The 12,739-nt window shown below is 41.2% G+C and overlaps 1 protein-coding gene across 1 annotated transcript; it reads left to right on the top strand.

Moving 5' to 3' along the window:
- The first annotated feature begins 1,235 nt into the window (after positions 1-1,235).
- nfatc4 (nuclear factor of activated T cells 4) lies at positions 1,236-12,447 on the top strand. The gene is given in 14 exon segments (XM_056743889.1): positions 1,236-1,786; positions 2,933-3,093; positions 3,560-3,665; positions 3,668-4,065; positions 5,856-6,031; positions 6,117-6,279; positions 6,442-6,542; positions 6,626-6,727; positions 6,805-6,992; positions 9,567-9,707; positions 9,817-9,872; positions 9,957-10,083; positions 10,296-10,976; positions 12,143-12,447. Coding segments are annotated over 14 exon segments (2,619 nt in total). The 5' UTR covers positions 1,236-1,638; the 3' UTR covers positions 12,214-12,447.
- Positions 12,448-12,739: the final 292 nt, after the last annotated feature.

Genomic DNA, 12,739 nt, shown 5'->3' on the forward strand with positions numbered 1-12,739 from the left:
GCCTATTTCCCATGAGTAACAAAAGCTTCCCCAAACTCTCACGTCTGATCTCAATGGGCCAGTTATCCGTTGTGTTGAACGATGTTTACAGTAACAAGTCGAATTTGCTTATATGTCATTGTGACGTAAGAGGAAGCTGTGTGGGAACCAAACATATTAGCTACCTTTGTTGGCCACACGATGGCAGCATTCTCCCGTTAAATATAGAAACATTTTATCACACTCACTCTTGATTTCGAACCTGCATAAAAAAGAAGATATTTTGATGAATGTTGATAATCAAACGTCATTGACTTCCATAGAAGAAGGAGTCATGAGGGTAAAAAGAGATGACCGACATTTTTGGTGAACTATCTATTTGATATGACTCACTGGCCACGTTATTAGAGAATTGTTCAAGAACCATAACTGATTAAATCTAACTATAAACAACACTATGGATAAGAACACAAACACACAAAAACATTTCAAAAGCCCATTTTATTCTTTAATGACGTTTAGGAAATGTACTGCCCATGTCTAACACGCGACATAAATCAAAAGACTCGCGTGAGTTATCGAGACACTTTTTATAATAAAGATATAAGGTATTATTGTGACACATTTATGAAAGGTGGGGAAAGAGTAGAGAGATGGAATAATGTTTATTTAAGTTTTTCGTCTCTCGTCTCAGACAGAGTGCAGACTTTTTACTGAGGATAATGAGAAACAGATCTTACGGGGGGAGAAATGGGAAAGAGAGTCGGGAGAAGAAGGGCGGGGATTAAGAGAGGGGAAGTATTATGGGAAGCGAGAGAATGACAGAAGAGGACAGTGTCATTGATGCGTCATGAATGAATCGACCTTCTTCAGTATTTTGTCTGAGAAAGTGTTAAAATAGCAACTATCTCGTGCACGTGAACGCACTTATATATTCTCGAGGGTTTGTCAGGTGCGCGTCCAAGGAATTCACTATCGGATGAAGGAAAATGTGTTTTCCTTATAAAAAAAGAAAAGAAGAAGACAGAACTTCTTATGCACAACGTGCTGTTATATTTCACCGTGAGATGTGGTTAAAGCCGCTGGCCAATCAGCGTGCAAGAAGAGGGCATGTAGCGCTAGGAAAGAGGGGGCCCCCTGATTGGCAGCTCAAATGTCCAATAGGGAGAGTGTAACGGGTCTTCGGAACCCACCCAAAGGCAATTAAGGGTAAAGAACGAAAAAAAACTTGATATTACTTTTTGTTGTATGTCGGTGGGTCAGAAATGCTATGAATGCACATCTCTATTTATTACTGCACGTGAATGGATTTGGAGTTTGCAGAGTTGAACGTGATCGCCCGGAGTTGATGAAGTCCGTGAGATGAAGTTATAATGTCAAAGAAATCGCGAGCGAGTCTGCTGGGAAGAACATCGTTACATAAAGAGATGCAACGATATGACGTTTTGTGAACCCTCTGAGGATTGACGATCACTCTTGCGTGTTACTTTGTTTCATTTTACGCACCGGAACTCGACGTGCCGCGGTGGAATTCTGGAAGCGCTTCATGTTTTCCCACGATTCATAGAGCTTGAGATTGTCTGTTCATCTCAGTAAGTGTAAGGGAGACGGTGGTTTACAAGTTGCCGGTGTCTGTCATACTTTTGTCGGAGTGGAGAGATGGGGGCCGCGCCGGGCTCGGGATGGGAGGAGGGAGAGTTCGAGTTTAAACTTGTGTTCGAGGAGGACCCGCCGCGACAGAGCCACTGCGGCCCGGAGGAGAGCGCGGAGAGCGGCCAGACGCGTCATGATCCAGCCGGTACCAGCGGTTAGTAGAGAGATGGAGAGCATGTGATGGACGCGTACATGGCTCTGATCTTAAGTAGTTGCAGATCTAAACTACGAGCGGAAAGTTGTCCTTTAAAACTAATATATATTAACGTCACTCTCTTCTTACGCATCCCTTAACGCTTGGTAGAAACAAACGCGCTCGTTCACATTTGACATTCTTTTTGAAAATATGCAAAGTATACTTGTAGGTTATAGTTGAGTCTGACTCATGTAAGTTAACTGAAGTGTGCGTGTGTTTATGGGTAAGTGTGGAGCGCAGCGCAATGTGTTTTTAATCAGCTGTGCGTGTGAGTGGAGTTAACGGCTGCCATCTGGACCCGAACCCTCCATCTCTGTTTACTGAGCATGCACATACATACCTCTCTCTCTCTCTCTCTCTCTCTCTCTCTAATATTCCCTCCTTTTTCGTTTTCTCTGCCCTCTTCTTTTGCCCTCCTGGCACGGGCTGTACACAGACACCAGCGCGTGCCTACGCGTCCAGTTTCCGTTCACACCGCCTCCCTGACTGTCGCCGTCTTCCCGCTGATTTCAGCTGTAAATCTTGCAATATGTACAATTATTAATACGTGTGTAGATGAACAATATACACTATCATAAAATATCAAAGTGTGTGTTACCTAAATGCTGAGCCGGGCGAGCAGAAATGTATAATATCGCCAACGTTGAATGGGGACTACTGGTGACGTCATTGTAACGTTTACACGATCCTTAAAGAAACGTTGAAGTTACCGTGTTTGTAGTATTTGGCTGGATTGCCATTTGTAATAGCCTGGTAAACACCAAATTAAACGAATAAAACCGCTTTGGTTCTGCGGTTACTATGGGTAAATCGTGGTTCAGCATTCACACATGACATAAACTTGTACCATTTATATCTACATTTAACTTACATAAAATTTCTGTGGTGTTTTTCACCAAACTGAGGTTACCGTAGTTAACTGTTTGTAAATATATTTTCGTTCTGAAGTTTGAAATCAGATGAAGGAAACTTTAAGAAGTGAGCCCGAGAACCGTTGTAAATATCTTTCAGTGTTCATCTGTGGAAATATTAAATGAGATCTCCACATAGGCAGTTGTTCTGCGATTATTCTGCGCGACAATCTATAGTCTTTCTCCTTCGCAGATACCAACTCGACTTACACACCTGCTGGTCAGCCAGTGGGCATCCCTCTTCCCTCTCCATCAGGCGGGCACCGGGCTGGGATGCATTCTCCGCCCCCCAGACGTGCATTAGTCAGAGAGATCATTGGCACTTATGAGAGTCTGCCAGCTAGATCAATACAGGTGAGAAGCGACTTTGCCTTTAGTACAGATGTCTCAAACATCCACATCTACAAGGATTGTGTTTCACGTTGTGATTAATTATGGTGAAATAAATCCAGATGTCTGGTTTTCATTTCAGGAGTTGCATGGTTTATGTTGCCCAGTAACATTTAATGTGAACAGAATGTGTTGCCATGAGCTGTTGCTGTGCATACTTTATTTTGCCAAATAAATAAATGACCCTTGAAAAAATGATAGAGGTCAGATATTTTAATTTTAAGAATAAGACTTTATTTGTTACAGCGTTAAAGTTGCGTATCACGTAGATGTTAATGGTAACATGAAACTCTGTTTACTTTGTCTACTTTTGTTGTTTCATATGTGCGTGTTATTTATTTATGGAAATAAAGTGGTTATATTATTCACCAGGCATCACAAATATGTGGAGAAGAAAAAATTCTCTTCCCTTCTTGTTCTCTCCCCTCAGGTGTCAGAGTCCAGAGTCCTGGAGTGCCCCAGCATCCAGATCACCACCATCTCCCCCGAAGATGACTCTGGCCCACCGGGGGGGAGTTACTGGGACAGCGGGTGCGGCTGGACAGGGAACGCCTATACCTGCCCCTGCTTGACTCTTACCGTGACGTCATGACAGGAGCAGGTTCCTTGAGCCCCAGTCCCAGCCCCGCTTCCAGCTCCTCGTCTCGTGGATGGCTGAGTCCAGCTTCCAGCTGTGACTCTCTTCTGGTGGAGGAGGAGGAGCTCAACGAAGCAACCGCCCACTTCTGCCTGTCGCCCTCCTCGCGTCCCACCTCTCCCGGCGGCAAAAAGCGCAGGAACTCCCCGCTGGCCTCCCCCAGCACCTCCCGCAGAAGCAGCTACTCGGAGGATCACCCCTCTCTGACGGACTCAGGAGAAACCTCGGCTCAGTCTCACACACCGGCGAGCTGTGAGCTCAACATCCCGCAGAAGACCAGGAAGACGTCTCTGGAACAGGTGATGCTCCTTGTTGAACTCAATGCGTGTGATGTATGTGTGTGAAATGGGTTGCGCTTTGTCAAAGTTTAAAGTAAAAAAAGGTGAGACCAAAGGTTCTTCACAGCGGTGACAAACACATTTCTTTTGTACCTGTTCATAGTTTAAAGATCATTTTTTGTGATAACTATTTTGTGAATCAGAACATATTTTTGAGGAATTAAAGCCCAAAAAGTGGTAGAGGAGAACCGATACTAAATTTTTCCACAGATAGTCGATTATTAAGAGTGATATCTGCCGATACTGATTCTGAAGATTACTGTAAATTAATATTTCTTAACTTTCTGAATGTTATTAATTCATACAGTGACTGTTAATATCAATCATCAAACTGATGATGTTTCTTTACATTTTCTAAATACAGAGCACAAATTCATTGCATTTTCCTCTCCACTGTTGATTGACAGGACATATCGGCTCTGATCATCCGATGTTTTTAAACTATCGGCGGATAGTAGTGATGCACGATTAATCATATTTTAAAACGAGTTATACTTCCCACGATTATTTGAACACAATTTTTGGGATATTAATGTTTTAAAATCAAGCACAAAACTCCTGATAAGGTCACTGTAAGACTGCCACTTAACAAGAAATAAAAAGAACACTGGATTTGTAACATTTTAATACTTTTTATTTGCAACAGACAAACATGAAGGGTGACTAATAGAAATGATTTATAAAAAATAACAATAAATAAAGTAACAAGGTTTCATTCTGAAATACAGTGTTGAAGAAGTGTAATGGCAGCAGATTAAACATGGTTAAGTGGAATAAAAAAACAAAAGTTCTTAACCGACAGAATAATCGTGGTTATAAACCGTGATTAAAATTTTGAGAAAAATAATATTGACAATCATTTTACCATAATCGTGCAGCCCTGGTCGAAGGTGTGAAAAATTTGCTTTTATCATCCGATACCAATTATTGACCGATATATAAAACGATTTATCTATGACATTGTAAATAGCTGTTTTTTTTAAATAATAGATTATAGAATGTATTGACAATAACCGTGATTCTTATCAAAATAATTTTACTATAAAACATGATAACAAAATGAACAAAAGGAAAGATAACATGGCTGATAGCATTATTCATTTATTTTGAAGAACATTTCAACAGATTGATTGTTTTGATCTTTCCTGTAGCTCAGTGGTAAGAGCATTGCGTTAACAACGCAAGGTTGTGGGTTCGATCCCAGGGTATTGCAAAAACCTATGTAAAATGTATAGGATAAAGCAATGAAAGTCGCTTAGGATAAAAACGTCTACCAAATGCCTAAATGTAAATGTAAATGTTTTGCCATGATAATCTCTTCGTAAAAATTGGCGTTTGGCTCTGTTTTGTATTTTTATCATTTGTGTTAGATATTACGATTCTTTGCCTGTTAAAGTGATAGCTCACCCATACATTTTTATTCTGTCATAATTTGCTCACCTTCATATAATTTCAAACCTGTATGACTTCCTGTCTTCCGCGAAACGCAAAAGAAGATATTTTGAAGGAAGTTGGTCAGCAAAGAGCAGCGGCACCCGTTCAGATCTCTAGTTAACAACACTCTTACATTTTTTGTGTTTTGCGGGAGAAAGAAAGTCATACCGGTTTGAAATGATACGATTTTTGGATTAACCACACCTTTAAGATTTAATGAAAGAAATCAGGGTGTTATGTAAAAATAAAGATAAAGATTATAATAATATCTTTGTGCGTTTTTGTTCATTCACAATCCCTGTGTTCGTGCACTACAGGTGTCATCCCGAGAACTTGAACCCGAGTCGACCCCCGTTCAAAACCCTCCCTGTCCCGTCCCAGAGGTGTCTCAGATGAGAAGAGAGCCCCCCTCATTAGGCATGGACTACCTGTCCGTCCCTCCCGCTCTGGGCTGGGGCAGAACCAGGGCCAGCGCTCACAGTCCCATTTTTAGGTTCGCCATCATCTCTCCTTCTTCTCATGCTGTGATATATGACCTCTGAACTCAGATTCTCTCTGCGTTTTTAATCTTATCACAGGTCTAATGCACTGCCACCTTTGGATTGGCCTCTGCCATCACAGTTCGATCAGTATGAACTGCGCATAGAAGTGCAGCCACGGCCACACCATCGGGCTCATTATGAAACCGAAGGCAGTCGAGGAGCAGTGAAGGCAACACCTGGAGGTCATCCGGTGGTGAAGGTAACATTTATCTATTACAGGTGCCATCAGCTCTCTAGGGACTGTAGGTGAAGTTTAATAGTCTATTAAAACCAATTGTCGTTCTTATTGAAAAGTGTAGTTCTTGTATTGTATTTGACATAATGTGAGAATTGATCTTTATTTCGTTGTTCTGTCCTCCAGCTCACCGGTTACACCGAGAGACAGCCGCTCTCTTTACAGGTGTTTGTAGGGACGGCCGACGACAGGTCTATACGGCCTCATCCTTTCTATCAAATACACAGGTAAAACTCTCTGGTCCTGCAGACCGACTGTGTGATACCGTACACACAAACACAGCTGGATGATATCTGGTTCTTCTGTGCAGAGTGACTGGAAAGATGGTGGGCACAGCCAGTCAGGAGAGCATCCAGGCGGGCACCAAACTGCTGGACATCCCCCTCAACCCCGAGAACAACATGACTGCCCTGTGAGAAGCGACTCTCAGTGTACGCCGTAGGTATCTCAGTACGTGACCGTATATGAATCCCTCTCTTTTCCTCTCAGCATCGACTGTGCAGGTATTCTCAAGCTGAGGAACTCTGACATTGAGCTCAGGAAAGGAGAGACGGACGTAGGGAGAAAGAACACCCGAGTGCGTTTGGTGTTCCGCGCACACCTGCCTCTGTCTCCGCCCATCGTCCCAGCAGGACGGGTCTTAGCCCTGCAGGTGGCCTCTCTGCCCATCGAATGCTGTGAGTGTGACTGTTCTGCATGTTTAACAGACAACCTCTCACGTTCTCCTCAGCTTTATTAGAAACTGAATAGAGTACACCGTTAAGTACAGATGCACGCATACGTTGCCAGTTCATTTTTTTAAAGGGGTCATATGGCGCGAATGCCTGTTTTTTTGCATGCATGCATTAGACACCTAAAATTGCAAAAATTCAAGTGTGGGAACAAAAGATGCATTCTATCTAAAAGCGAATGCTCATCCAGACCTGTCCAGACGCCTCGTGTAGCCACACCCCCACAAATCTGTCAGTTCGTGGTATGATTTGATAAAGGTGTAAGTAAGGTGGTGTACCTCTCAGTACAATTGCTTTTGAACCTGATGTTACAAATATGGTAAGAGGCGTTACATTTCCGTCACACACTTGCAGTATTCGACCAATCACTACGCACTGAATAACTGGCCAATCATAGCACACCTCGCTTTTCAGAGCAATGAGCTTTGTAAAAATTCTGCACGTTTCAGAGAGGCGGAGCAAAGAGGAGATGCAAACATGCACGAAATGTGGAAAATACAGCATTTTACCTTAAATCATGTATACACGTTGCATTACATCTAAAGCAAACGATAATATTCGTTTTAGACGCGTCATATCACCCCTTAAATGATTTTTATTTTTCAGAACTGAATACTGTAAATTACGGGATATGTTCTCCAAACAAAGTGATGTTTGTGGCTCCCACTATTGAAAACAAGAGGCTGAAGGTCCTCAACAAGGTCTTTGATTATTTACGTCTAATCGGAATCGTCTGAACAGATTGTTTTATGTCACAGTCTATTAAAGGCTCTGCAATGAAACTCCTATAGAACTAGACTGTGCAAACTATATTAGACTCAACTGCAACCAACCCCATTATATGTAAGAATTGTTTCACTTTACTTAAAGACTTCTTACTTAAACAGAATTAAATAAAATTTTCGTAAACATAAATGTCTTAAAGGGGTGGGCAAAAGAGGAAATGTAAAATTGCGACTGTTGTAAATATTTGTGTTGCAAGAAATGTTATATTGCACCGAAAAATGTACATGACTATGTTATCCCAGATGTAAATGACTTCCTGTCTTTAGCTTAACAAAACGTATTACTTATTACACAGCTCGTTGGAATGCTTGATTCTGATTGGCCATTCGCAACATTTGCAGGTTTGTTATTCCTAGATAACAACCGCCTGAAACTAATAACAAACCATAACTCGGATGCAGCAAATGACAGTTTGACAGTTGTTTTTACAAATTAAATATAAACATGTCTTTTAAATACATTATGTTTCCAAATTATTAAACCAAATTGCCTGTTTGTGACTTTTCAGCGTCGTTTCTTATCTTAAAACTGAAAGTAAATGGTTTTCCTCGCGGAAGGTCTATATTCGGTTAAAATTAGTTAATAAAATATTTCCAATTCACATTTTATATCCATTTTTGCCTCATGTGGCAAGTAGCCCTTTAATAAGCGGGATAATGTTCAAGCACCTGGCTTTTATCGCGAAACAAACCCCTTCAGTGTGATACAACACCTGATCACACTGTCAGAGCTTATTTCTGTGATAACAACCGGCTGCCTGTACATCTACTTTAATAAGTCTTAAAATGTTGAACTTCCAAGCCACACACTCATTATTTAAATAATCCAAATAACTCCAGTCTGAAACAAAAAAAAAATATTTATTTACTGCAATTGAAACAGATCTGAGCTCTTATTCCAAGTATAGAAACACAATGATAACTAGAGATCTCATTGGTTTCTGCATGATGATATTATCATTTTGCCGCAATGTTTTGTTTTCAATGGTTAATTAGATATGTTTTGTTTCCTTTCTTTATCATGTTACTTTAGAAAAATAAGACGCCTTAGAGGCGGATTTAATCACAAGACGGCATGAGTCTGTTTGAAATCCTCATTTATCTCAGCTGTCACCGTAAGAAAACATAAATGCAACATAGTGACATGCAACCTGTGTCCTTACCGCGTCCCAAACTGCTCCATTAGGTTTGTCGGACAGCATGCAGCGCTGCACAGATCGATCGGCGTGAGGCATCTTTCATGAATTGCTCTCGTGTTGTTTTGATATAAAAAATCGAATTGTTCTCCACAACTCGCGCATAAAGTTGAACACATAAAAAATCACGAACTTAACATCACTCTGTGTTGCTAAAGGAGAGTGTGCTTTTCTTACTGTTTACCTCAAAACAGTCGCATCATAATAATGTAAGCATGTTCCCGTGTGGATCAATGGCGCTGTGAAAAAGGGCCCAGCCGATACCCAGCCCTTGAAAACTATCCTGAAACCCGGCCCTAGAACCATACATTTATTGAAACCCGGCCCTAGGACCCTACATTTAGTGTACTATAATTTTCCTTCAAAAGTTTGATGACTAAAATTAAATAAAAGTCATCAATGTTTGGGTCTAACTGAAGAAATGAAAACACATGCTAGAGATGGCATTCTGAAAGATTTGTCATTTTTTTTGGTGAACTGTTCTTTAACTGTATTTCTCTACTGTATAAAAAAACTAAAGGTTTTGTCTCCATCAACAGCACAGCGCTCCGCGCAAGAGCTTCCTGTCGTGGAATCGGTCAGTCTCACTTCCTGTTCAGCTGAAGGAGGGGAGGAGCTTATACTGGCCGGGACCAACTTCCTGGCCAACTCCAGAGTTTTCTTTATGGAGAGAGGTTCAGGTAAGCATCACAGTACATGAAGGTATATCACAAGAAGTCAGGAAACATGAGGTATGATAGAGTGTCAAAAAAAAACAGTCGTGTTTGGTCAATTATTCTTGGTGTCTAGATGGCAAAGTCCAATGGGAGGAAGAGGCTCATGTAGACCGAGACAAAAGCGATGAGGTATATCAACCACATACCTAACTAATGAACACGTGTAACTTGATAAATTAGATTAAAACTGTGTTTATTTCCCGTATGGTGTAGAGTTTGCTGTGTGTGCGAGTGCCGGCGTACAGTGATGTTTCACTGAGTCACCCGGCGTCTGTCTGCTTGTACGTGTCCAATGGGAAACGCAAGAGGAGCAGCACGCACTGTTTCAAGTATCTGCCCAGTAAGTGTCACGCCGTGCGTTTGCATGTGAGATTATCTGTACCAATGCAAGACAGGAGATGCAAAACCTTGTTTTTGCATATTTGTGTTGTGAAACCACAAAAATGACCCCGAGTCATTTCTCTTGCAACATGCATTTTCTTCTTCTCTCTTCCCTCGATCCTCTCCCTCCCTCCCTCGTTCTTATTTTGTCTTTTTGTTCGTATCTATCAGTCATGTTTAGAGAGGAAGATCCACTCATGTCCCGTCCTTCTCACTTGCCCCTAGAAGGGGTGACTCTTTGCCCCGTGGGGAACAGTGGATCAGACAGGCATATGAGACCAGATGTTTCCATCGACGACAGAAACATGTCCTTCCACCTGCCTCCATACCCCAGCGATTACTCCTACTCGCACGCCTACCGGGAGGAGTACTGCCATAAACCGGAGGTCCCCGAGGACAGCGGAGGTCGAGGTGCCCTGACCGAAAGGCATCCCAGCTTCGAGAGCCTGGAGCTGGGCTTTACCGAGCTTCTTCCTCCCATGTACCCAAGAGTCCCGCAACCTCTGTCCCCCTCACCGTCCCACTCTCCCTGGCTGGACTCCCCGTATCTGTCGTCCTCACCGTCTCCCTCACACTCCTGCTCTTTGAGCCCGTATCCCGCCAGCAGCCCGATCTCCGGCTCTCCGCTCCCGCCGCTCTCTCATTCCCTGTATCCTCAGTGCTCTCAGGAGATGTGCTCATCACCTCCGTCAAACACCAGTCACTATCAGGAGCTGTGCCCGCCACCGTACAGCCAGTACGAGGGCTGGGAGCAGCAGATGAGAACCTCCTGTGAAAGAGACGGTCTGAAGCTGGACGGTCCACCGGACTTCACAGGACCTTCGCCGATGCAACATATCACGTTAGAGGAAGGTCGGTATAACTGAGAATGCGTGACGGATAGAGCTGTTAAAAAAAAAGAGAACTCTCAAGTTTTGTCTTTAATTTTTTAATCAAGATTTTTGCATGTGTTGTGTCCATTCTAGCCCAGTGTGTGTTGAATTTAAATAGAAACCAATTTTGAGTCACCCAACAGCAGTGTGAAAGACTAGAGAAAGATGAATGAAAGTTGGGGGGAAAATCTGTCTTAAAAGACTTAAAACATTAGTATTTTATTGTTTAAACACGAGTTAGATTTGCATTGCATCTTTGTTCTCATTCCTGTTTAAATTTTTTGAAAAGAAAAGCTCACATTTTTTATTGGAATTTGGGAGAAATGTTGCCAGTAGTTCAGGAAATTAAAGGGGTCGTATGACACGGCTAAAACGAATATTATGGCTTGTTTTGCAATGTGTATACAAGATTTCAGGTACAAAAACGGTGTATGTTCCACATACCAGCCTGTTTGTATCTCCTCTTTGCCCCGCCTATCTGAAACGCTCATATTTTTACAAAGCGAGGTATGCTATGATTGGCCAGATAACCAGTACGTAGTGATTTGACAAATACCGAAAGCGTATTACACCTTTTACCATATTTGGAACATCAGGTTCCAAAGCAATTGTACTGACATGTACACCACCAACTGATGTAGATTTTTGGGGCTTTGGTAACACGAGGCGTTTCAGGCAGGTCTGGTTGAGCATTCGCTTTAGATAGAATGCATCTTTTGTTCACACACTTTCATTTGTGCAATTTTACGTGTCTAATACATGCATGTACAACTTATAACACCAAGACACAGAAAAACGCGCCATATGACCCCTTATAATTAAAATGATATCACTTAAACGCTCATCTATAGACCACTTCTGATGATGCAAACAACGCTGGTCCAGAAGAACTTCCCATTTTTAACACTACCCCAACGTTTGAACAACATTTATATCCAAATCTATCTAAGGTTTAACTACAAAATGGACCAGTGTTAACATGTTGCGAAGTGGTCTATAATACATTTTGGAATATACTTACTTGGAATATTTTTAATATATATTATCAAATATATAGCATTTGCTTTGACTTTTTCTACGAAACATTTTAAATATTCATATATATATGTATGATGTGTAACATCTACATTTTTGTTATGTCTATAGTGAATGAATTCATTGGAGAAGACATCCAATCCTTTCAGATGGGTCCACACATGGACAGTAGACCTGGTTGACAACATCCTCCCTGTTATAGTCCAATAACAATCAGTGTATAGTAAAGCATGTCATTGTACTGTGTAAGGTTTTATATTTGAAATAATAATAATTGGTGGATCTGTGGAATAACAGAAGGTGCATTGTAAGTTGTAAGTATGTTTATATTTAACTGGTATGGCTTCCTGACTGCATATTTGAATGGAACTAATGTTTTTAATATGTATGCAAAATAAATTATCATTATGATATTTTTTATGTTTTTACCCATTTGTATTATATTATTACATCATTAATCCTTCATTTGGTGGAGCAGAATCTTGATTTTGTCATTCATCACATTTACATGTCGATGAAACTTTTGGAAATTTAAAAACGCTGCTATTCAACAGGTGACGGATGCCATTGTGTGCTATTTGAATGAAAATAATTTGGTTAATTTAATAATTAGCTTAAATTGTTAAATACCAACCGTTGGGATCTCAACTATTTGCAGATAACAAAAATTGGGATAACATCGTCACTATATGTATTTTCAAGATGTAA

Source organism: Triplophysa dalaica, chromosome 3, assembly GCF_015846415.1.
Source record: "Triplophysa dalaica isolate WHDGS20190420 chromosome 3, ASM1584641v1, whole genome shotgun sequence".
Classification (NCBI taxonomy): domain Eukaryota; kingdom Metazoa; phylum Chordata; class Actinopteri; order Cypriniformes; family Nemacheilidae; genus Triplophysa; species Triplophysa dalaica.